The sequence below is a fragment of the Sapajus apella genome, unplaced genomic scaffold, assembly GCF_009761245.1.
Source record: "Sapajus apella isolate SASKATOON/1434 unplaced genomic scaffold, GSC_monkey_1.0 scaffold119, whole genome shotgun sequence".
Taxonomy (NCBI): Eukaryota; Metazoa; Chordata; class Mammalia; order Primates; family Cebidae; genus Sapajus; species Sapajus apella.
This window is the reverse complement of record NW_022437059.1, coordinates 1,555,670-1,581,515: the sequence shown is the minus strand read 5'-3', so window position 1 is coordinate 1,581,515 and position 25,846 is coordinate 1,555,670. Positions and strand designations below refer to the sequence as shown.

Below are 25,846 nucleotides of genomic sequence, written 5' to 3'. Positions count from 1 at the left end.
GGCTCTGTGGGGGTGGGCTCCTCCGAGCTAGACCACTTGGCTCCCTGGCTCTAGTCCCCTTTCCAGGAGAGTGAACCATTCTGTCTTGCTGATGTTCCAGGTGCCACTGGGATATGAAGAAAAACTCCTGCAGCTAGCTCAGTGTCTGCCCAAATGGGTGCCCAGTTTTGTGCTTGAAACCCAGGGCTCTGGTGGCATAGGAACCCAAGGGAATCTCCTGGACTGCAGGTTGCGACAACGATGGGAAAAGCATAGTATCTGGGCCGGAAACACCATCCTGCATAGCAGGGTCCCTCATGGCTTCCCTTGGCTAGGGGTGGGAGTTCCCCGAACCCTTGTGCTTGCAGATCACCCTCCAAGGGCTGCAATCATTGTCTAACCACTCTCCATGAGATGAGCTGGGTGCCTCAGTTAGAAATGCAGAAATCACCCACCTTCTGCATTGATCTCACTGGGAGCTGCAGACTAGAGCTGTTCCTATTCGGCCATCTTCCTCCCTGTCTCTCTTGCTCTTGCTCTGACCATGAAATACGCTGGCTCTCCTTTGCCTTCCACCATGACTGTGAGCTTCCTGAGGCCCCCACCAGGAGCAGATGCTGGCTCTACACTTCTGTACAGTCTACAGAACTGTGAGCCAATTAGATATCTTTCCTTTATAAATTACCTAGCATTAGGTATTTCTTTATAGCTATGCAAAAATGGACTGACAAACCCATTAACAGGCTAATGTGGATCTTAAAGGCCTGTGTACCTGGTGCTAAGGGGTGCTGAGCCTCGGGTGGGGCCTAGTCCCTTGAGGGAGCTGAAGGGAGGGGGTGAGGCCTAGCCCAAAGGAGGGGCCTGGTGAACTGAGCTAGTGTATAACTGGAAACAAATATTTGAAACGCTTCCACATCTAAGGATTGGCATGAGCTATTTGCTTTCAGTGAGAGCCAGGGATGGGTATAAAGACAGCAGAATGGTGCAGGCTTGAAATGGGGAGGAGTTTACTCATTGGAGAGAACACTGGGTACCCTGCCACCCAGCAACAAACTCAGATGGACCTGGTCCAGATTGGTCCCACCCTGGTCCCCAGGAAGGACAGAGGTCTCTGGGTTCATTGTGGCTGTTCCTAGTGGGCAAAAAAGGGCTCAGAGGGAGGCGGAGCCGAGGCAGTTGTGCCCAATGGTCAGGGCTCTGTGGGAAAAGGCAACTGAGGGAGGCTAATCAGGGACCTCATGGGCATTGCATAGGGAGGTGTTTTCTTGGTGGCAGGGACACAGTGCCACCAAACAGTCCATTTGCTCCACCACACTTTCTGCCCCTGGCAGTTAGCAGGGTCTCCTGACTAGTTCTGTCCAGAAAATATGGGCAGAAATTACACCACTTCTGCAGTGCAGTGAACACCCCACAGGTGCCTGTCTGGTCTCCTTTCCCTGCCATGGGGGCTGAGGAGGCTGTGGGTTCCATATGGAGCTCCTACAAGGTATGGAGCCCTCACCCATGAGTGACATGACCCTTCTTCCACTATCTCTTGTGGGACATGTAGTATGAGTAATATACAAACGTCTCTTGTTCTTAGGCTCTGACTTTTGTAATTGTTTGTTGCCACAAGACAACCTGTCTAATTCACTTCCCGTTCCTATCCTGCCCCATCCTATACTGACCAGTTCCCCTCCTAGAATAAAAGGCAACGGAAAGCAACCTTCATTTTTGCCTTAGTCATGTATTGCTGTGTGAGCTGTTACCCTAGAACTCAGGGCCTTAACACAATAAGAGGCACTGTCTCACAGTTTATGGAGATCAGAATCCAGGTGTGGTTCAGCTGGGTCCTGTGGCTTAGGTACACAAAGACTGGAATGAAGGTGTTGGCTGAGGCTGCCCCCAGCTCCCTGCCATGTGGGCCTCTCCACAGAGCAACTCACAACACGGTAGCTGGCTTCATCAGCCTGAGCAGGAGAGAGTGATGGAGACAGAGGGTGTGAGCCAGACAGAAGGGACACTCCATCACTTTTGCTGCGTTTGCAAGTAATCAGTGCAGCCCATACTCCAGGGAGAGCATCACTCAGGGCTGTGCACACAGTGGGGAGACATCCTTGGGAGCCACGTTAGAAGCTGCCTCCTGCAGTTATGCACTTAGCATATGTCAGAAAATGTGCTAGGTGCTTTTGATCTAGAATCTCATTTGATCCTTACTGTCATTATGGGGCAGGTAAGAAAACTGAAGATCGGGGGGTTCAGGAACCTGTTCAAGATCACACTCCACTAGAACCAGAACTTGAGCCAGAATTGCTTCATATTTCTTATACTAGGCAGCCCTCCCAGAATCAAGGAAGGATTTGGATGGATTTCTGTCACTCTGAACCAAAGGTCTGTGTTTCTCTCATTTGTTCTTGATGAGAAAATACTCACGTTTCCTGTCTCCGTGCCCTAGGTGTCTGCAGCACTGAAGCCTACACTTCCGAAGCACATGATTCTGCCTTGGAGGTTTATAGAAAACCCATTCATCTGAAGGTGATCCGAGGCGGCTCTGTCTTGTTTAATGTGATCGAGAAGCTCCGAGTAGTTGTAGGAGCCGAGCTGCAGGAGGTTTCATGGGCTTTGGGCACTCTGTTAAATTACACACAGGTGCTGCAAGTCCGTAAGGGAGCTGACTCTCCAATCTGGTTGAGCCTCCAGGATAAGTTCAAGCAGAGGGTCCATGTGCCCAGCATGTGGTCTCTGAGGATTGAGAACCTGGCCCCTGAAGACAGTGGGCAGTACATGGCCATGATCCGCTCAACTCGGGGAAAAATGCTTGGCCAGGTTTTCTACCTCTCTGTCTATGGTGAGTGACACCCCCCCCATCCTCTGGCTTCTCTGGGTTTTTTGTCCCTAGAGTGTCACATAGGCCGCATGCAGGGTTCCATTCAGACACCAGCCTTCAGAGTCAATTTTCTCCACCAAAAATAAGGCACATGAGGTCTCCAGAGATAGCAGAGCTGAGATTCACATCAGGGAATGAAACTCTTTTAGTGTTTTGGGGGAGGAAATGGAAATTTGGGAAAATAGCAATTTTTCCAGTCACATTAATCGTCCTATATATGATTATTGTTACTTAATTTGTATAATGGTTTTTTATCACTGATGTAACAAATTGCCAAAAATTATTGGCTGAAAGCAAGAAAAATGTATTATCTCACTGTGCTGTAGGCCAGAGGTCTGACACAGTCTCCGTGAGCTAAAATGAAGGTGGTGGCGTGGCTGCATTCTTTCTGGGAACTCCAGAAAAGAACTTGTTATTTTACCTTTTTCACCTGCTAGTGGCTATTGGCATTCCATACATGTGAGATTCCACTCACTTGTCCCCTTCTTCTCCAGAGCCTGTGCCTCATCCTGGAATCCTGGCCAAGTTACTCTCTATCACACCAGGCTTGTGTAACATAACCCTGCAGTGCAGGGCTCCAGGGGCCACCGAGGACCTGAAAGTGACCTGGGTGAGCAAGGGCCTCCTCAGGGAGCTGGAGCAGAGCAAAACACCAGGACCAGCCCTGAACCCCTGGACCCTGGCTGTGAGTCTGCCCCTGTGCCAGTGCAACACCCACCTCACCTGTGTGGTCAGCAACCAGGTGGATAAGAAAGCTGCAATCTTAGATGTCAGGAAAGTGTGTGTCCAAGGTGAGTGGTGAGTGTAGCCTGCAGGAGAGGAGCTGCCGAGCTCAGCTAGCACTAGGGTCTGAGGGTTCTGGGATCTCTTCTCCTCCATGTGCGTTAGCACCACCTTCCACCTGCTCACCACACACAGCAGTGTGGGAGTCACCTCCACCTTAGTTCTACCTTTAAACATCCCTCCCATCCATACCTTCCTCGCTGCACCCCCACCATGTTCCTGCCGATGCAGACAGCAGCCTTCCAGGAGCTCTCCCAACCCATCCATCCTCCACTGAACATCCAGAGTGGGCTTTGGGGAAAGGGGGTCAAATTAGGTTGTTTCCTGTGTCATCTGTGGGATCCGGCCTCCAGTTACTTCCCCATGGAATTCAGGGCTCAGATGCTCCTCTGCCCATGTGTCTGGCCTCACCTATGCGCTTCACACCAAACTACTTGCTTTTATTTCCCCAAATATGTCCTGCTTTTTGTAAGCTTCTGGGCTTCTGATCGTCAGCCCTCCCACACCCAATGGCTGACATTTCCTCTTTTATTCCTTTCCAAGTATTCCTCTAAGCTATGACCGGCTTTGTGGGCACAAGACAGATGCCGTCACACAGGGTCCCACACTTCACAGGATTCCACAATTGGTTAAAACTCTGCCATTTCTTCCTTGAAGGTTTTAGTTTTTAATCAAGGGAATTTAAATTTGCATTGCACAGTGCCCTAAAAATGATGTATCTGGTTCTGCCTTCAGGCCCCATCTCTTTAGAGAGCTGTCCATGGCACCCAACACTGAGCAGTAATGGGGTGTTTATGCCACTGTCTGCCCTGTAGACTGCAACACCTTGATGTTTTGCTTTGAACCCTGTGCCAAGCACAGCTCCTACCAATGTCTGCTCACACTCAGTGTTCACTGAACGAATGAATGACCTGATACCCTATGTGCAGCCTGGTCCTCTCCAATCCTTCCTCCAGGAGCTGCTGGGGGACCTGACGTATCAGCATCACTTTAAATGAGCTGCCACCTCCTCCACTGACCCCCAACCTGGAGTGTTCAGCATTTAGCATGACCACAAGGCCCTCTGGGCACAGACTCCTGCCTCCCTCTGACTCTCCTTGCCACAGCTTCTCCCTGCCCTGCCCCTCTTCTGCTGCAGTGGGGTGCCAGTAACTCCCAGTGCTGGTGTCTTGACACTCGTTTCCTGACCTTCGTGCTCCTATTTCCTGGAATGCCCCACCCTAAATATATGATAATCTCATGCTCCCCCTCAAATCTCGGTTTAGCCAGAACCTCCTCTGGGAGGCCCTCCCTGAAGACCTCGTACAAGGTGGAAACCTCTGTTGCAGCTGCGATCCCTCTGTCTGGCAGTTGGTATTTTCTGTCTTCCCTCCTGTGTCCTGAGCTGCTGTAGACATCATCTTGTGCATCTCAGCATCCCTGGCATCAAGCAGCGGCTCCTAACCTGTTGAATGAATGGACCTGCCATGCTCCTCTGCAGCTTCTGCACCAGGCCCCTTTCCACTTCTCCCCCTGCTTTCTCCCTGTTTCCTCTTGGCAATGGGTGTGTCAAGTTATGTCCTGCCTTAATGTTTTCCACTCTCCCCATGTGACAGAAACAGCTCCACACAAACAGGACACGGTTAGACTGCTGCCAGGCCTCCTAGGGGATGTTGCGGGTGTGATGTTGGTCCTGGGAACTGGGCTGTATCTTTTGAAGACATGTAGGAAGAAAAAGAAGATGAAGATAAGAAGAGGCAAGTTGCATTTCTCCTTCCAAATCCAGACACTTCCCCTCCCTCACTGGAACCTCAGCTTCCTTTCTCCTGAATTTTTCTCCCAGGGAGTGGACTCTGCAGAGGGATGATGGGCATGGTCTTGGCCTCAGGGTTCAAGGCAGTGGGGAGAGATACATGTTTCTAAGGCACAGATTCAAGCTTTGATTTCCTCAGGTGGAGAACTGCAGGAGAACCATGTGTTCGATGATGATGTCAACCACTATGAAGATCTCAGGCTGCCAGTGTCTCAGAAGGACAAGGACAAGGTGAGTGCCAGGGCAAGGGCCACCCTGGGAAGTCCCAGGCCTCTCTGCCCAGCCTTGGGCTTCCAGTTCCAGGACCTGCCATTTCTGACCCCACCGCCTATTTATCTATGTCTGGACAATCACCAGCATTTACTAAGAAAATTTACACTTTAGAGGAATTCACAAGCAGTGCATGGCAGTGGGTACTGGCTCTGTGGGTCCCTGCAGATTCATTCTATCCCTCAGCTGACCCAGCCACCGTCTGTCTTGTATTCCAGGGCATTGGTGAACAATATCTGGAAAAAGAGGAGCCGCTCACTGCTATCTACAGTGAGGTTCATTATCATTGCCCAGGCAGGGCCATTAAGATCATTCAACTGGAGGAAGCAAAAGGATCTGACAATCCCAGGATATCTACACTGTGAGCCTGAAGCCTGCAGACCCCTGCCTTTCTTAGTGCTGGTCCGGTTTCAGCTGCCCCTTGTCTGTGTACTCTGATCTCATAGCCACAGTTCTATGGTGTACCCATGACCTGTTCACATTCTGAGACACCTCCCCAAGATGCACTTACACTTGGGCAAAGATTCTTTCCCTATCATTGATGTGGCTCCTGACCCCTCTCCTCCAGAAGCCTTCCCAAGGGGACCCTGTCTGACTGAGCAGGTGGAAAATCCCCGCCACCTCTGCCGTGTCACCGGTGTGTGTGCTTCTGAGGACACAAGCCGTTCCAGACATGGGAACGGTGCAGAGGTGTTGACTGTGCTGCAGAGGAGGGGGTAGGACCTGGCTTCTGGATGCTGAGTTGGAGGACAGCGTGGGTGGGTAGGAGCCCACAAAGGAGCACGCCACGGCTTTCTTTGCAGAGTTTGTACAGGGATCCCTTGGGGGCATCAGGCAGTGTGTGTGTGTACATGCATGTCGGGGCAGGTGTCTAGTGCACATTATACAACTGAACCAAAGCTACCTTTCTTTTCTCCTGTGCTAATCTGAACCTAATCTTCAGTCTTAGCCTGTGGATCCAAACTCAACTTCCTGTTGTGTCATCTCAAAAGCTTCCTAGCCTCTGTGTCTCAGAGAATGACCCTAAGAGGCCACAGTTTGGGGTTGTCTTAGGAAAACAGCTTCAGCTCTTTCCTTGGCGTAGGATAGAGCACTTAGCTATAAGGACAGAGGTGTGGTACTCTTCCACACCCCGTTGGTGAGGACTACTTGGGCTCTGATGGGTGAAGCTGTTGAGAAGGTCTGACACAGCCCTCTCCAGCCGCTTCTTATTCTGACCCTCAGTGCCCCAGTAGCTATGCTGGCCCCAAACCTAGGTCATCCACTTCTTTGCTCACTTGCATCCCTCTGCCCGAAATGAAATTTCCCTCTCCCTGTTTCTCACCCTCACTCCCACCTGCTGAAATACTGCTGCGCTACTCAAAGCCCTTCCCAAGATGCTTGTTCCATGGAGCTCTCTGGATCTCGAAGGTTTAAACATGACCTCCCCTCACATCTGACTTTTCTGAACACCTTGGACACTATGTACGGTCCCTGCCACAGTTTGTCCTGGGATGATCATGAATCTTCCTGCAGAACTAACCTGGGCTCTCTCAGGAGGATATGGGGCTGTGGGAGAATAGGGCTGAGGAGACAAGCACTTCTTGGTGCAAAGGGTCTGGGCCAACCTTTTCCCATCCCATGGGGTCAGCAGAGGGAGATGCAGCAAGGAGCTGCTGACAGACTGGCATGGCTCTACCTGGAAACAGAGGTAGACACAATGACCTCCCTTGACTATATTTGGCCTGAGCTCCTAATTAGAGACTTCCTTATTCCCTTATCCACCTCTTATTGTGAACCTGGCCACGCTTCCTCCATGGCATGTGAGTGTTTCTTCCCTCCTGAGGGATCTTCAGCTTCCTGCAGACTCTGCCTCCTGTTTGAGTCCCAGCTTCTAGGCAGAGATGGGTAACTCTAGCACCACAAGCTGCTGTGGCACATCTGGTGGCCTAGATCCTTGGGTCTCTTAGTTTCCCTCCCGGCTCAGGTGAGCTCATTTCCTCATTGCCACCCACAGAAAACAAAGATCTGAACAGAGTCCCTGCTAAGAGATTGAGCACTAGGAAATAATGCTAGGTGTCTGCCGGACGGTGGATGAGTGAGGCAGGAGGGAGAGGATCCATAGCAGGGCTTCATTTTTGCCGTCTTCCCATTTAGGCTGAGCATAAAGCTGATGGTGCCAGCCTCCTCCCTGGCTTCCCAGGTGACTGGACATGACGAGGTATCAGTGCACGTTAGCCCTGGGGCAGCATAAGATGAGATCATCCAACTGACCTTCCCACCACATCAAAGACAACAAAAAAAAAAAACAAGGAAACAAAAGAGAAGAACAAGGCTTTTCGGGCTGTTTTGAACCGGTTTTTGTCCCAGGCACTTTGCAAATATTATTCTTCTTAATTATTTTTTAAATACGTTTTTAATTTTAAAATACTAAATGTTTTGCTCTTCTTATGATTTCTTCCAATGATATCAAAATTAAAAGTCCTCTGCGTTCCAAGGATCCAATAAATTTTTGTTTGTATTTTCTTCTCGTTTAAAACATGACATTATAAGTACACATTTTACTCTTATTATCCTTTTAATTCTAAGAACCTGCTGGAGTATTGATCAACAGCATTCATAACTAGTTGGTGGCAAAGCAAAGCCTTAGATCCACCACTGGATGATTCCGGAGCTCCTATCTTTTCCCCTCATGACAACGGTGACTGAAGACCCTTGCTATGGCTTGGATGTTTCATGTTGGAAACTAATCCCCCCAATGCAAAAGCATGAAGAAGACTGGGCGTTTAGGAGGTGGTTAGGTGCCGTGAATGGGACTAGTACTTTTATAAAATGGTTTGAGGACAGTGTCACCCCTTTTGCCCTTCTGTCACTTCCACTATGTGAGGGCACAGTGTTTCTCCTTCCACCATGTGAGTGCACAGTGTTCCCGCCTTTGATCATGCGAAGACATGTGTTTCCCCCTTCCACCACATGAGGACATGGTGTTCCTGCCTTTCACCATGGGAGGACATAGTCTTACCGCCTTCCACCCTATGAGGACACGATGTTCCCCACTGCCACCATATGAGAACGTGGTGTCTCTCCTTCCACCATGTGAGGACACAGTGTTGCCTGCTTCCATCATGTAAGGACACGGTGTTGCCTGCTTCCATCATGTAAGGACACGGTGTTGCCTGCTTCCATAACGTGAGGACATGGTGTTCCGCGGTGTTCCCACTTCCACCACATAAGGGCACTGTGTTCCCCCTTTCCACCATGCGAGGACTTAGTGTTCTCCCCTTTCTCCACTGAGTGCACAGTGTTCCCCCTCTGCCATGTGATGATGCCACAATAAGATGCCATCTATGGAGCTGAAGGTGAGCTGAAGAGACACTGAATCTGCCTTACCAGATGCTGAATCTACTGACACCTTGATATTAGACTTCTCAGTCTCAAGACTGTGAGAAATAAATTTCTATTATATATAAATTGCCCAGTGATTTATGCATCTAAGGTATTTTGTTATAATAGCCAACAGACTGAGACACCTTTGGAATCCTGGAGTATTCAGATGGGAGTATCCTCCTGTTGCCAGTCTCCCAAGGATCCTGGTCTCCGACTCACGAGCCTCAACTCAGGCTGGGCTCCTTGGTGCTGGAACAACTAATGATTGAAAGAGAAATTACCCCTTAAGTGGCAGTAGGGCCCTGATTGGGTGGAAGACATGGAATAAGGTACAGTGCCCTCAAATGTAGACAAGACATTCAGAGAAGAGATATTTTCTTCCTTGAATTTTATCCAAGCTCCCTCATGTCCCTGTCAGGGATATCAGCATTACATCCTCAAATCACCTTCCACTGATGATATTATTCATAGTGTCATCCAGTAGGCTTTGCCTAAGTCTCTCATTTGGAGTTTCTACAATTCTGTGAGGCATATACCCCCATTGTACACATGAAAAAGTTAAAATCCAGAGAAGCTAACTACTTCATGCATGTTCTCCTGAGTGTAAGTAATGGAGATACGGTTTGCATCCACAGAGAAGCATATTTTTGCTCATTTTTGACTCCTTATTACTCATTTCAGATCCCTGATCAGCCAGTTTGTTCTCTTGGGTTATCTGTCAGAAAGCTTCTTGTATTCCATCTTCCTCTCGTTATTTCATTTCCGTTTTTTCACCTTCACCTTCACCATTTTTACATTCCACCAGCAATGTGGGAGGACATCTCCACATCCTCCCAAGTCTTGTTATTGTCCATGTCTCTGGTTATTGCCTTCTGAGTGTGTGTGAAGTGGTAACTCATTGTGCTTTTGATTTCCATTTCCCAAATGACTAATATCGTTGAACATCTTTGCACGTCGCACATTAACCATTGGCATGCCTTTTTTTGGAAAAGTCTCTTCTGTCTTGAATTCTTCCTGTCATGCATTGCCCCCACTTCTCCATTAAAACTGCTCAAGTCCAGGTCAGCAGGAAAGTCCATGTTGCTAAATCCAATGGTCAATGATCAGTCCTCATTTTCCTTGACGTGTCAGGAGCAATTAACATATCCTTCCTTGGAACTGTCTGCACCTCCAATCACCCCGCATCATTCTTTTCTTTCTCCTTAGTTTCCTTTATTGGTTTCTTTCTTAGGTCTCTAATCTCTGTTTTCTAGAATATCCCTGGGTTTAGACCAAGATGATCTGTCTTCATTTTCCACTCTCATTTTCTTTCTGAGATTGTGGCTCTGCACTAATTCCTGGACCCTATGCCAGTATAACCTTACAGAAAAGGGACTTTGCAGATGTCATCAAGTTCAAGGGCCTTGAGATGCAAATTATCCTGGATTATCTGGGTGGACTCAGTATAATCACAAGAGGAAGGAGGAAGAGGAGGAGGAAGAAGAAGAAGAAGAGAAAGAAAAAGAAAGAAAGAAAGAGAGAAAGAAGAAAGAAAGAAAGAAAGAAAGAAAGAAAGAAAGAAAGAAAGAAAGAAAGAAAGAAAGAAAGAAAGAAAATTTCTGTGAGTAGGACACATGAGTGTTTTGACCACATCACTGATTAGAAAAATTAGAATAAATATGTATAATATTTATTCTAAAAAAGAAAAGAATAAACATGATGAAAGTAATTGGTTAATATTTTCATAGTCATGAGTGGAAAATAGTTTTTCAAGCTCATCTCCAAAGCCAGAAATAATAAAGACGAGGGTTCAATAGATATGACCACAGAAAAATTACGATTTCCTGCTGGAAGAAATTGCTATGAAAACAGTTAAAAGGAAAAGGAAAACAAAAGAAAAATGTAAAAGTTTGCCACATGACCGCAGCTTACTTACCTACCTAGGAAGAGGCGAAGCTGTCACTCCAATCACACCCCCTCTTACTCCAAGTGGAAGCTATTAATTTTGTTGGATTGCAGCATATACTTTCCACCGTCTGCAGTTCACTTGCGGGTTCCAAGGAAGACTTACAGGCTCGGCCACTGTTCTTCTCTTATTTGTGTAGCTCCATATCTTGTCTCCCATGTAGGAAGGTCCTGAGCTACGAGGTTTGTTCTTAAGATGAGGAATGGGGTCTCAAAGACATTAACTATATTGAATTGAACGTATTACGTATAGAATGAAAGAATGGCTAATTTTAAATAAACTAAAATTAAACATTCAGTTTCTCATTCACGTTAGTCCTGTTTTAAATATCTAGATGGCTGGTGGCTACTGTACTATGCAGCACAAATATAGAACATTTCTATCACTATTGAAAATGCTATTGAACAGCTCTGTGTTAGGTTAGGTTACTGGGTGATTTTTTATTTTGTTCTCTCGCTTTTTTTTTAATTGTAGTTTTAAAGTTATTTTAAATGTTTAAGTGATATTTCTTTTTACACATCAATGGAGTAATATTTTTTAAATTATTGATCGTTTGTTCTTTTTGACTTTTCTGAATGTATTGAATACATGGTCTTCACCTAATAGGCTTGAGCCAAACATGTATGTGCCTTGGGGAGATTAGGACTTGATATAGAAGAAATGAAAAGAAGAACAGAGATGTTCAGCTTCTGGCAGGCAAAATAGGAAAACAGGATGCTGCAGCAAGTCAAAATGTGTGTGTGTGTGTGAGAGAGAGAGAGAGAGAGAGAGAGTTGGCCTGAGCTCATCATGGTGCAATAAGGAAGGAAAAGAGGGGGCAACAGCAGTAGTAGAAGCCAGCTGAGGTGCGCTCAGCCCTGCAAGGCCTAGTCCATGTCTGAACTGGGGAGGGTAGAGTAGGAGGTGTGTCAGGTTGATGATAGCGTGGGCTGCCACTTTCCATAAATGGTGAGAAGTGAAGCCTGGGTAAGTGCTCTCTCTTCTGAGCCTGGTACTGCCCACTGTCCTCAGGGACCAGGTTCTCAATGCTTAGGGATGCCATGTTGGGTATATGGACCCTCTGCTTGAAATTATCCTGAAGGCTGAAGCAGGTTGAGAGTTGCCACCCCTGGGGACTTGCAACACAACTGTGTAGTCTGACTAAGTAAGGTTCAGTGCTGCACAAGCCCTCCTCCAGCTTGGCTCCTAGAGCTACTTCTGGCTTTTTGATCACATGAAACAAGAAAGAACCTCCTTGCATTCCCTTTACAAGAACGTGGTCTTCAGAATTCTCCATTCCAGAGCCATGTGACCCAGAAATGTTGGCTGTGCAGCTGCAGACACCTAGGGCATCTGAAACAGGAAAAAGGAGTATTTTCTCAGTAAGGACAAATGAGAGAACCACAGAACTTTCCTTTTTAAATGAAATCCTTCTATCCCATTGATTCTAAAAAGGTAACTGAGCGTAGTACAACTGAAGTAGACCTGCATTCAAATTTCAAATTTCAGCCACAGCTTCCTCTTCTGCAAACTGGGGCTAGCGAGACTTCCCTCACTCTGTTGCCGCTCTGATGAAACACTATAAGGTCCCAAGCATCTAGTGCCATGTCTGGCACCTAAGAAGTGCTGGAACCATGGTTTCTCCTTCTTGGGAGCAGTACCCTAAACAATCCCAGCCAGGGTGCCATCCAGGCTCCCTCACTTGCTCCTGCTGCAGAGTTGTGACCATGAACTGCATCAGGGCCTCATCTGAGCCCTGACCTGCCCCGCAGCCACCATCCTAGGCCTCTGATCAGGCCCAGGGAGCTTACTGAACTCTCCATCCTCATTCTCTTCATCTCTCAGATCAGTGCTCAACCAGGGGAAGGCACCACAGAAGCTACCGCCTCTCTCCTTTCAAAGTTGCAGGGTTCTTTGGTTTGCTGCTGCCTGTTAGTATAACAGCTTACTGAGTCTGTAAGTTCTTCCTTGTATCTGACCTGCCTCCCTCCTGCTTAACTTAAATTGGACAATTTCTTGCCTTCACTGGGGGCAGCTAATTAATTATGCCATGGCTTCAAGGGCAGCACCCTGTCAAATAGGTTCTTCTTACTTATTAATTAATGCACTCAACCAAGCCTCTGCTAGGAGCAAGGCCCTGGACATGCCAGGAAGTCAGATGTGATCCATACCATGGGGAATCACATTCACATCAGGCAGAAAAGACTCAACAGCATGGGCGTAACTACCCCAATGATTAAATTACCCCCCACCGGGTCCCTCCCGTGACGCATGGGGATTATGAGAACACTACAGTTCAAGATGAGAGTTGGGTGCGGACACAGCCAAACCATATCACAGCCCCTAGGAAGATACAAGGTTAGGAACTCCAGAGACACCACAGTTGGCACATGTGCCAGGAAACTACGAAGAGGGAGAGAAATCAGGGTTTTCAAACAAGGAAAGAACAGTGATACCAGGCACTTGAAGAGTCATTCAGTGAATAAGGAATCCTATTTGTAAGAAGTGACCTTCAGTTGGAAGCATATGTATATGTATAAGTATACTAGCATCAGAAGAAGAAGAGGGAGGAGCGTTTTGACTCATATTAAAGACAGCTTTCTATAGTCTGAGTCATCCAAAATAACAAAAAAAGAAAAGCTTTGGGACGCAGTGAGTTTCCTGTCACTGGTGGAGCATACACAGAGGCACAGCCACTTGGTAGGGCTGCCAGAAGTACAGGAGGAGGTAGAACTCCTGAAGAAGGTTCTTCCAATAACACAGTCTTAGATTTTAAAAAATCCTTGTATTAGGTTCTCTAAAGAAACAGAACCAATAGAACACACACACACACACACACACACACACACACACATAATCTTGGTGAGTTCAAAATATGTATGGGAGGCCATGAGGCTGGAGAGTCAGGTCATACTTGATGTTTGCGTGTAAAGGCAGTGGGCTAGAATGCCAGAAGAGGTGGTGTTGCAGATGAGTCTGAAGTCTATCTCCTAGAGAAGTTTTCTTGCTCAGGGCGATCAGCCTTGTTTTATCAAGGGCTTTAGTTGACTGAATGAGGCCTCCCAACAATGCAGAAGACAATCTGTTCTATTCAAAGTCCACTGATTTAAATGCTAATCTCATCCCCAAACATCCACACAGAAACATTCAGAATAATGTTTGACCATAAATCTGGGCACAATGACCCAGAAAATTCGATAGGACTTTATTCCTTTTGTTTGTGTGTGATTTCTCAGGTTTTCCAAGATACACGTAAACCTTTCTATCTTCTGAAGATTTAAAGCTTTAAAACATTGTTAGCAAAAACTATCAACTCTCAAAGATTTGAAGCAATGCACCAGTAATAGGGTACTTACATAAGTTTCATAATTTCTGTGTTGTTTTTGTGTGATAAATCAATTTTAGCAATTTTCTAGAAATTTGTCATTTCATGATGATTCTTCACTTGAATAGACATTATATATGACATTTTTCTAGAGTTTTATTGTTTTTGTTTTTCTGTTTTAAATATGAGAAGATCTTGCTGAAAGGCTAAATGATAAATCAGGTGAGGATTCCAACATCGTGAGCTATAGAACCCCATTCAACAGTCCAGTTTTCCTCAGAGTCTGTCTACTAGTGCAGTTCTGTGGTTCAGCTGGTGAGACGCAGTATACTGAGGGATGTCCTCTCCCTCCACACCGTCTGCTGGAACCTGGAAATGAGGGAGATAAAGTCAGTGGGTTTTTTTGTTTCTGGGAAGTAAATATAAAGCCACGTACTTAGATCACAGAATAGTATAGAGATTCCAGCTCATACACCAGGGCACAACTCAGTCTCACAGAGGAACATGTTCAAAGAAACAATATATCGATCTCAAGGTCAGGGTCGGGGGGTTAGTAAGAAATGGGGCATAAAGAAAGGTGAATAACAGAGATAGCTAAAGGAGAATTCTAGGCCCCAGGCAGGTAAATCCTACAATGGAATCGAGAGCTCAGACTCTAGAAAGCCAGATGGAATCAACACCACCTGCATCTTCTCACCTGCCCTAACTCACAGCTCCCCAAGTAGCCCATTAATGTCTTGGTTTCCCATGTGGCCTGCCTTTGGGAACAGGACCTTCTGGTCAGGCTAATGAGAATTTCTTCCTGCCCCGTTGACAAGTATACTTCTTATTGTAATTTAATAAATAAGCAACGTGATTTCATCAATCAGGGTCTTATGACACTTATTAGCAAGATTTTGTTTCTCCAAGTTATGTTAGTTCTGAAAAGTAGATGAGATACAGCTTCTGGGGATCAGATTCACAGTCTGAGGCTCAGACTCTCAATCATGGTAAATATATTACAGAAATGCCAATCTGTGGGCTCTCGTCAGTCACTCTGTCCTTGACTCAACCAACATTTACTGTTCTATGCACAGCAGACACACCAAGGGTGACCCTGGAAGACAAACTTCTCCTTGCCAAGAATGTGGCCATTTGAATTTCACAAATACTTCCGATAGGCCAGTGCTTTCACTTCTCAATCTTGACTGTGTGTCAGAATTATCTTCTGACATTTAAAAAAATTACAGATGATACCTAGTTTGGGGATAGGGCCCAGGCATTTGTTTTAAAGAGTTCTGCAGGTGGTCTAATGAACAGCCAGTCTTGTGAGCCATTCATGGGAAGTTCCCATTTGGAGTACTTAGATCACATTTTCCACTCTGCTGGTACTGTTTAGACAGATCCAGAGATGTTTTGTAGTGATTTCAGTAAAGACTGTGAATGGGTCATTTCAACACAATAAAAAGTGAAAGTCAGAATAAATGCTTTCACTGGTTTCCAAGATGATAGTCTTCCTGTTGTCGTGCATGTGACTTAATCTTTCTGTGGCATAACTGTGATACTGTCACCGCCTTTCCCAAAAATTTCAATAGATACAGAGAAAGAGGCAGATCCCAGAAGATAACCACTGTGGACTGTTTTACAACTTTTAGACTTCCTTTATGCCCACAAAAACAGATGTGAATATATGTTTATAATACCAGGATATTATACATGCTGTTTCATAACACACAATATTTCATGAACACCTTCCCATTTACACATGTTAAGATGTAATGTATCCTTTTTATTACCTAAACAGTCCACCATCATGTGGAAAGACTATATAATGTAGTAGTGAGGAGCCAGGGTTTTAGTCTGAATCCCAGCTCTGTCACTGAATTACAGGTCTTGGATGAGTTCATTGACTCATCACTATTGCAGTTTCCTGAGAATAGCAATGATATCTACATACTAGGATTTACAGAGTCCTCATTGGCCCATTTATTTTTGTTTTTTGTGTGTGTGAGTTATTTTGTTTTCCATAAGTTATCTGGGTACAAGTGATATTTGGTTATATGAGTCGGTCTTTAGTGGTGATTTGTGAGATTTTGATGAACCCATCACCCAAGCAGTATACACTGCACCATATTTGTGGTCTTTTATCCCTCACTACCCTCCCACTCTTCCCCCTAAGTCCCAAAAGTCCATTGTATTATTCTTATGCTTTTGCGTCCTCATAGCTTAGCTCCCACATATTAGTGAGAACACACAATGTTTGGTTTTCCATTCCTGAGTTACTTCACTTAGAACAATAGTCTCCAATCTCATCCAGGTCACTGCAAATGCTGTTAATTCATTCCTTTTTATGGCTGTGTGCTAGTCCATCATTTACATATTTATTACAGTTTTTTTATCCACTCATTGATTGATGGCATTTGGGTTGGTTTCACAATTTTGCAGTTGTGAATTGTGCTGCTATAAACATGAGTGTGCAAGTATCTTTTTCTAATAAGGACTTCTTTTCTTCGTAGATACTACCCAGTAGTGGGTTGCTGGATCAAATGGTAATTCTACTTTTACATTTTTAGGGAATCTCCACACTGTTTGCCACTGTGACTGTACTAGTTCCCACTAGCAGTGTAGAAGTGTTCCCTGTTCAGCATATCCGTGCCAAAATCTACCATTTTTTGATTTTTTTTTTTTATGATGGCCATTCTTGCAGGAGTAAGGTGGTATTGCACTGTGGTTTTGACTTGCATTTCACTGATCATTAGTGATGTTGAGCGTTTTTTCATATGTTTGTTGGCCATTTGTATATCTTCTTTTGAGAATTGTTCATTCATGTCCTTTACCCACTTTTGGATGTGTTTTTGTTTGTTTGTTTTCTTACTGATTTGTTTGAGTTCATTGTAGATTCTGAATAGTAGTCCTTTGTCAGATGTATAGATTGTGAAGATTTTTCTCCCACTCTGTGGGTTGTCTGTTTATTCTGCTGACTGTTCCTTTTGCCGTGCAAAAGCTCTTTAGTTTAATTAGGTCCCAGCTATTTAACTTTGTTTTTATTGCATTTGCTTTTGGGTTCTTGGTCATTAAATCCTTGCCTAAGCCAATGTCTAGAACAGTTTTTTTCAATGTTATCTTCTAGAATTTTTATAGTTTCAGGTCTTAGGTGAACAACCCAGACTAAGTATACTCGGCTTCACCTTCCTGTAATAAGTGCTGTGAATTAACGTAGATCAAGGAGGAGGGAAAGAGCGCCAGGAGGAGGTTGCGATTTTAAATATGGTGGTCGGGATAGACTACACTAAGAAAACGTTTGTGCTTAAACCTGAAGAAAGTCAGGAAATGAGACAAGCAAAAACCTGGAGAAAGAAAGTTCCAGACAGAAGCAAAGGCCCTGAGGCAGGAACATGCCTTGTCTGTTGAAATAATAGCAGAGTGTAATCAGGGCAGAGGAGAATGTGGGGGATCTGGTGAGATGGTGCTGGGCCTTGCAGGTAAAACGGAAGCCATGGAAGGAATCATGTAGATTATAGCCATGCGCTAAGGAGTAAGTAATATGATATAACCTACGTGTAGGTTACAGCCATGGGCTAAGGAGTAAGTAATATGATATAACCTACGTGTAGGTTACAGCCACGAGCTAAGGAGTAAGTAATATGATATAACCTACGTGTAGGTTACAGCCACGAGCTAAGGAGTAAGTAATATGATATACCTACGTGTAGGTTACAGCCATGAACTAAGGAGTAAGTAATATGATATAACCTACGTGTAGGTTACAGCCATGAACTAAGGAGTAAGTAATATGATATACCTACGTGTAGGTTATAGCCATGGGCTAAGGAGTAAGTAATATGATATAACCTACGTGTAGGTTACAGCCACGAACTAAGGAGTAAGTAATATGATATAACCTTAGTGTAGGTTACAGCCATGAGCTAAGGAGTAAGTAATATGACATAACCTACGTGTAGGTTACAGCCATGGGTTAAGGAGTAAGTAATATGATATAACCTATAAGAATTACTCTAGATTCTATTTTGAGAATAAATTTAAGAGGCTAAAAACAGAAGCAAGAAGACTGTGAGGCTACTGCAACAGTGCAAGAGAGTGCTGATGGCTATATGACCCAGCAATTCCATCATAGGTATGTATCTAAGAAAAATGAAAACAAATGAAACATACGTCTACACAAAATGTGCATGTACATGAATGTTCATAGCAGAGTTATCTATGATAGTCTAAAATTAGATCCAATCCAGATTTCACCAACTGATCCCTGAATAAACAGTTGTAGACTGGGTATGGTGGCTCCTCCCTGTAATCCCAGCACTTTGGGAGACCAAAAGGAGTTCACAACCAACCTGGGCACCTTAGTGAGACCTCGTCTTTATTCAAAACAATAATTTTAAAAATTCAAAAAACAAGTTGTGGTATATCCATACAATAGAATATTATTCATCCACAAAAAGGAATGAAGTACTGATACGTGCTGCAACATGAATAAATCTTAAGAATATTATGATACGTGAGAGAAGTCAGACACAAAAGGTCACATATTGTATGATTCTGTTTATACAAAGTGTCTACTAAAGGCAAACCCATAGACACAAAAAGGAGATTAATAGTTGCCAGGTGATGAAGGAGAGGGAAAGTGAAAGTGACTACTAATGGATGTGGGGTTCTTTTTGGGATGATGAAAATGTTCTGAAATTAAATAGCGATAATGATTGTACAGCCTTGCAAATATACTGAAAAGAACTGCATCGTACCCTTTATACTCATGAATTTTATAGTATGTGAATTAGATCTCAATTTATAAAACAAATAAAGGCAGGAAAGAAGGGGTTGGAACCAGGAAATACAGATAATTGCTTCAAGAAAAATTGCTACCAAATGGTGCAAAAACTGGTACAGTACTGGAGAAAATGTGAGTTTGTAGGATTATTTTACGTTTTTATGCTATGAAAATAATTCAGTAAAGATTGAAAAAAAATAAGAATACTGGAAAGAAGAATTTGTAGGGAGATGTCACTGAAGCAGCCAAGTGGAGAGAAAATCTGGTCCAAGAGGAGCCACAGACATAACGGGAACAAGTCACCTTGTTCATAGTCACAAGGTGAAGGCAAAAGGTGTGGGATCAGATGCAGGGCACTGGGGAGGCTTGGCCCTCTCCTGGGAAGGAGAAGCAGCCACCTCGAGTGGCTGAGCAGAGCAGGGACTTCCGGTTAGCTGAGGGTTGAACAGGCAGCCCCGACGGACCCTACTTCCTGAAAGAGGAAACAAGCCTCAGCCCTCAGGCTGCCAGGGAGGATCTGTCCCAGAAACTGGATGGTGAGCACAGCCGGGAGGAAGGTGAAAAAAGACTCAGAGAGAGAGAGAAGGAAGGCAGCAAGAGCTCTCTGATCTACAGAGATGCTAATCCCGAAGAAGAGAAAACAAGCCAGGCAGGATCTGGTTGTAATCCAGGTGGAATTAAAAACTTTTTAAAATAATATAAAATGTAACTGTCACACGTAACCAAGTTGTGTCCACTTTTCTGACACTTCCTTCCTATTATCACAAGGGAAAACCAACAGTAGTTTCCTCTCGTGTATGACACTGAAACTCTTCTCCCTGGTGCTGTCTTCACTGTCTCCACGTCTTGGTCTGGAGCCCATAATGGCAGGGACTTTCTTCTCCGGCTCCCTGCGGCAGATGCAGGGACACTCCAGGCTCTCTTACCTTCCCTGCTAATGAAGCAGATGTGGCACCTCCCTAGTAATGTGCCCTTAATGCAGCCAAGCCTGCCCTGGCTTAGGGTTCCCAGACTCCTCATCACCAAAAGGCCATTTCCAACCAAATATACTGCATTTGTAAATCATAACAGAGCGCTCTTTTCCTTTTGTTCCCCACAGACATCAGAACCTGAACAGCCCACCCAGTGGTCAGGACCCAGCTAGCCCAGCCCCACCCAATGCCCTCCCTTTCCAGGGACCCCACCGGTCACTGAAGAGGAGGCAGATGAATCCCAGGAGCTGGGGGACCCAGCGAGAGGCTGGTCCCCAGAGCAGGACCCCATGGCAGGCCACCCCCCACCTGTTCAGCTGCAGAAGAAACAGCAGGAAGGGGCAAGGTAAGACAGGAAGAAAGGTTTGAGCCTAAGAGGCCTTACACAGTATTCCAGGATGGAACTAGCAATATTTGACCAAAAAAAAAAAGTCAAACTTTGTACCTGTAAAATATTTGAAGAGGTTTATTCTGAGCCAAACATGAGGACCATGACCCATTACACAGCCACAGAAGGTCCTGAAAACAATGCCCAAAGTGGTTGGATTACAGCTGGATTTTATACATTTTAGGGGAACAGAAGTTACAGGCAGACATCAATTAATACATGTGAGGTATATTGGTTCGGTAGATTGGTTTGGTCCAGAAAGGTGAAACAACTCGAAGCAAGGGCTTACAGGTCATAGGTGGATTCAAAGATTTTTTCTGATTGACAATTGGTTGAAAGAGTTAGATTATTATCTGAAGACCTGGAAACAATAGAAAGGAGTATCTGGGTTAAGAAAGGGGGCTGTGGAGACCAAGGTTCTTATTCTGTTGAGGAAATCTCATAGGTAGCCACCCTTGGAGATAATAGATGGCAAGTGTTTCCTATTCAGATCTCTAAAAGGTACGAGACTCTCAGCTAATCTCTTCAGGATCAGCTAAACACCTGGAAAGGGAAGGGGCTTCTCTAGAGAATGTAAGTTTCCCCCGTAAGGAACAGCATTACAGGGCCATTTCAAAATGCGTCAAAGAAATATACTTTGGGATAAAATACTTTTATTTCTTTCATTTTGTTATGTTTCTTATTGCTACAAAGAATCAGTTTTGTCACTCTTAAGATCTCTGTTTTAAGGTTAATGCTGGTTAGTTGTGTCTGAATTCCCAACGGAGGGGAGTACAGTGAGGTATATCTGACCCTCACTTCCCATCATGGCCTAAGCCAGTTTTTCAGGATTTTTTGGAATCCCCTTGGCTGGGGGGTGGGGTCCATTCAGTCATTTGGTGGCTTAGAATTTTATTTTTGGCTCACACAAGTTAATTCTTGTTTGACCTCCTGAGAGGTCTCTTTTCTGGGGAACTGTTGGCAATGGAAATCATTTCGTGAGAGTAGGGAGGAGAAGCACGAAGAGAGGGAACTGGCCACGTAGCAGAGTCTGGAGACAGGAAGAGAGAGTCCGACAATATATACTCCAAACTGGCAAAACACCAGGAACTGACGGAAAACATCCAGAAGGCTGATCTGTTTTCCAGCACCCCTTCCATTCTGTACTGAGGCATGTCAACCTGAAAGGAGGAGGCTGAGGCACAACCTGTCATTGAAGCCTCTACCTACGACAAAGTGAGGAAAGCGGCCTGAAAGGCTCAGACCCGAGTAACCCTGGACGTGTGCTCTGTTCAGCCTCTGTTACAAGCAGCTCTTTAAAGGCAAAAGGGTGGACAGAGATGGGCTGATTCAAAGTTACTTGTCAGAAATTCTCCATGGTTTATAGAAGTAATGTTGTTCAGTGATTGCTTATGCACCATTTACCTATAAGGTATGAGTCACAGTGTCTGGTGTGGCATTGTGAGGTTAATTTATAGCTGCTTGTGCCAATAACAAGCAGTTTCAAGAGATGAATACATAGCTTGGTGGGGAGGGGGACGTGAACGGCATCTTATTTTAATGTTTCTCCGTGCCTGATAACGTAAAAGGACTTGCATTCCTCAGATAAGAGTTTTTTTCCTTTCTCAGGCATGTCAAATGCACTTTCACACACACCAACCACATGTCCTTTGTAAGAGCTTACTTCCATAACTTCCTGGTGCTGTTACAGGTGGTTAGAGAGGCATGAGCAGGGCAGGAGAGGGCTCTTGCCCCACCAGCTAGGAGTGTCAGGTGATGGTTCCACAATTATCACACTGCCTTTCTAAAAATAATATTTCCGCAGCCAGGGAGAGAAAATCTCCTGATGGTCCATACCTGTGAACATTAAAAGTGTTCATTGAATGCAGACCCCAGGGAGAAGCAACTTTCTGGGCATGCTTGTTAAGAGACAAAAATGAGGGAAGGATAATATCCCAGGTCCACTGCACCAAAAAAAAGGGAGAAAGCCTCAGACGTGCATGCATATAACTCCCTAAACACACTGCGTGAGCTCAGTTCCAAAGGGTAAGGAGAGCACCGCCCATACAGCGAGGCCACCCTAGGGGAACAGTCATGGGAAGGAGCCGAGCCTATAAAGTCCCGGCATCGAGGTGAAAGGCCCCTTTTGCGCTCCCTTTCTCTTCTCTTGGACCTTCAGGTGCCCACCCGGGTCTCGTCCAAGCGAATTTTCCTTTCTTTCCTGTTCTAAACCTTTTTCAGTAAACTCCACTCCGACTCTGAGACTTGCCTCATCCCTTTTCCTGCGTTATGCCCCTCAGTCCAATTTTTTCTTCTGAGGAGGCAGGGACTGAAGTTGCTACCACTGCTAACTCCGGGTAACTGGGATCTCTGCCACCATGAGCAGCGCTTGCTGGTGATGTTTTGGGGAATTAAAGGAAGACAGGTCTGGATCTACAGCAGCAGAGTGTGTGTGCAGCAGCGGGGAAGTGCCACATAGGATTTTTTGGAATCCCCTTGGCTGGGAGGTGAGGTCCAGATGTTGATCCAGATATGATACAGTCTAGGAAGAATAAGAGGTCTGCAGGACTTAGTGACCCTGAGAACCTAAATCCCTGGAATTCAGAGAAATTCTGGGAAAGGCTCTGGATGTCTCTGTGATATGGGATGGGTGGTCACATCTATTTTATTTGAAACCCAAACCATAAGAAGTGCCAGATGAGTACTAGGTTACACAAAGAATGAAATTACTGAATATTTGCTATATCCTGTGGCTTTGTATGAATTATTTAAATTAATTCACAATATTCATTAAATCAGTTCTCAAAATAACCTTAGCCTTACATGCAACTTCTAGGTGATACAGCATCCTAGATGTCCAGAGAGATTAAATAACTCACTCAAGTACATACCTATGGTAAGTGGCAAGGTGCACACCTGTCAATGAAACCACATCCTCACAGCGTTAAGAATGACGTATGGGGTTCTGGACAGAAATGTAGTCACAATGAAGCATTAATCAGGTGCACTTTGACCCACTTCCTTGTAAGTGAAAGTCACATAGCCCTAGATACTGACCATTTGCATTCTCTTCGTTCCTATAGATAGAATCGCTGTTGTAAGAATCATAAGGCTTTCATTAATAATTAAGACATTTTAAGATTCTGATATCCAGCCAACACCAACCAGTTTTAAGACTCCCAAAGAGGCTGGGCACCATGGCTCACACCTGTAATCCCAGCACTTCGGGAGGCCAAGGCAGGCAGATCTCTTGAGCTCAGGAGTTTAACACCAGCCTGTCCATCATGACAAAACCCCTTCTCTACTAAAAATACAAAAATTAGCTAGGTGTGTTGGAGGGCTCCTGTAATCCCAGCTACTCAGGAGGCTGAGGCAGGAGAATCGCTTGAACCTGGGGAGCAGAAGTTGCAGTGAGCTGAGATCGCACCTCTGCACTCCAGCCTGGGCAAAGAGTGAAACTCTGTCTCAAAAAAAAAAAAAAAAAAAAACAAAAAAACAGAGACAGTAAATCAGCATTACCATGCAGTTGCTTCATCTTCCCATGCCATGACTTCACTCTGCACTCACAGCAATCAATGATCCCCATGCCTCGGCCCATTCCAAACCCCTTAAAATCCCTACCCCCAAACTTTTCAGGGAGGTATATTTGAGATTAGCTCCTGTCTCCCCATTCTGCAGGCTTACAATTAAAACTCTTTCTCAGGATGCTCCCTGAATATCTGTTCTTCCTTCTCTCCTCCTCTAGGCCCAACTGCCTATTTGCTGATAAATAATACTAACACTAATACCAATATTTAAATTATAATAGAGAGAAAATTTCAGAAAATAACCAAATAATGGTGGCTGCAATGGATGATTCAGCTGTTTATTGAAAATATGCCCCAACATGCACTTGGTTTGTCTCAGCAATGACTGGTGTCAACAAAAAGAGTCAAACTCAGTAAAATATTTGAGGAGATTTACTTTGAGCCAAATATGAGTGACACAGCCCTTAGGAGCCCCTGAGAACATGTGCCCAAAGTGCTCAGGGTGCAGCTTCATTTTTTGCATTTTAGAGAGACATGAGACTTCAATCAAATACATTTAAGACATACATTGATTTGATGTAAAAAGGCAGGACAACTCAAAGCAGGGACCTCCAGGTTCTAGGCAGATTCAACAAATTTCTGATTGGCAATGGGTTGAGAGTTATTGTCAATAGAAAGGAATGTCTGGGTTAGGATAACAGGTTGTGGAGACCAAAGTTTTATCATGCAGATGAAATTTCCAGGTAGCAGGCTTCGGAGAGAAGAGATTGTAAATGCTTCTTATCAGACTTAAGGTCTACAAAAATGCTGATCGGCTTTTTCTGAACTCCAAAGCAGAGGAGGGCATTCTGTGGCATGTCTGACCCTCACTTCTTGTCATGGCCTGAACTAGTCTTTGAGGTCAAATTTGGAGTGCTCTGGCCTAGACAAAGAAGTCCATTCTGATGGTTTGGGGTGGTGTAACGCCAAGTGGGTTCATCTAGCCCACTGCCTACACAGAGCCGATTCATCAAGACAGGGGAATTGCACTGGCGAAAGAGTAATTCATACAGAGCCAGCTGTGCAAGAGACTGCAATTTTATTATTATTCAAATCAGTCTCCCTGAGCATTTGGGGGCCAGAGTTTTTAAGGATAATTTGGCGGATATGGGCTCAGAAAGTGGGGAGTGCTGATTGGTTGGGTTGAAGATAAAATCATAAGGGGTCAAAGTGAGTTCTTGCTGACTTCTGTTCCTGGGTGGGATCCCAGAACTGGTTGAGCCAGATTATCAGTCTGGCTGGTGTCATCTGCTGCACGGAAATGCAGGGTCTGCAAAATATCTCAAGCACTGATCTTAGGTTTTACAACAGTGACGTTATTACCAGGAGCAATTTGGGGAGCTTCCGAGTCTTGCAGCCAGAGGCTGCCTGGCCCCTAAACCATGGTAAATAAATCTTGCAGCTAATTTGCTAGTCCTACTGAAGGCAGGCCGGTCTCCAGGCAAAAAGGGGATTTTCGGGAAAGGGCTATTATCTATTTTGTTTCAGAGTTTAAACTATAAACTGAATTCCTTCTCAAGGCTAATTTGGCCTATACCCAGGAATTAACAAAGACAGTTTACAGATTAGAAGGAAGATGGGGTAGGTTAGGTCTGATCTCTTTCACTGACATAATTTACTCAGTGATGGTTTTTGCAAAGGCGGTTTCAGTGGAGGGCTTTGCATTTTGTTTTTGGTTTACACTGAGAGAATAATTGGTTCCAGGTGCGTATAGAAAAAGGATTTAACCTTGCCCAAAGTGAAGTCTGGTTTTGCACTTGGCTGGGAGGTAATCTTTCATTCCTTGCAATGTCATGCCTGATAGGAATTACTCTGATTCACTGGAGGCCTTGGATCACTGGATCACCTAATAATATGATTTAGGGTGGGTGC

At 44.9% G+C, this 25,846-nt stretch overlaps 1 protein-coding gene across 4 annotated transcripts in view; it reads left to right on the top strand.

The window, feature by feature from the left end:
* LOC116538363 (SLAM family member 5-like) overlaps window positions 1-25,846 on the top strand; it is a 36,674-nt gene that overhangs the window by 8,370 nt on the left and 2,458 nt on the right. For 2 of the 4 annotated variants that reach the window (XM_032260716.1, XM_032260717.1), the window contains exons 3-6: window positions 2,414-2,806; window positions 3,340-3,636; window positions 5,224-5,364; window positions 5,560-5,902. In XM_032260716.1, the coding sequence (XP_032116607.1) occupies window positions 2,414-2,806; window positions 3,340-3,636; window positions 5,224-5,364; window positions 5,560-5,804 (1,076 nt within the window). In that variant the 3' untranslated portion in view covers window positions 5,805-5,902. The other 2 variants (XR_004263618.1, XM_032260718.1) reach the window with 2 other exon arrangements.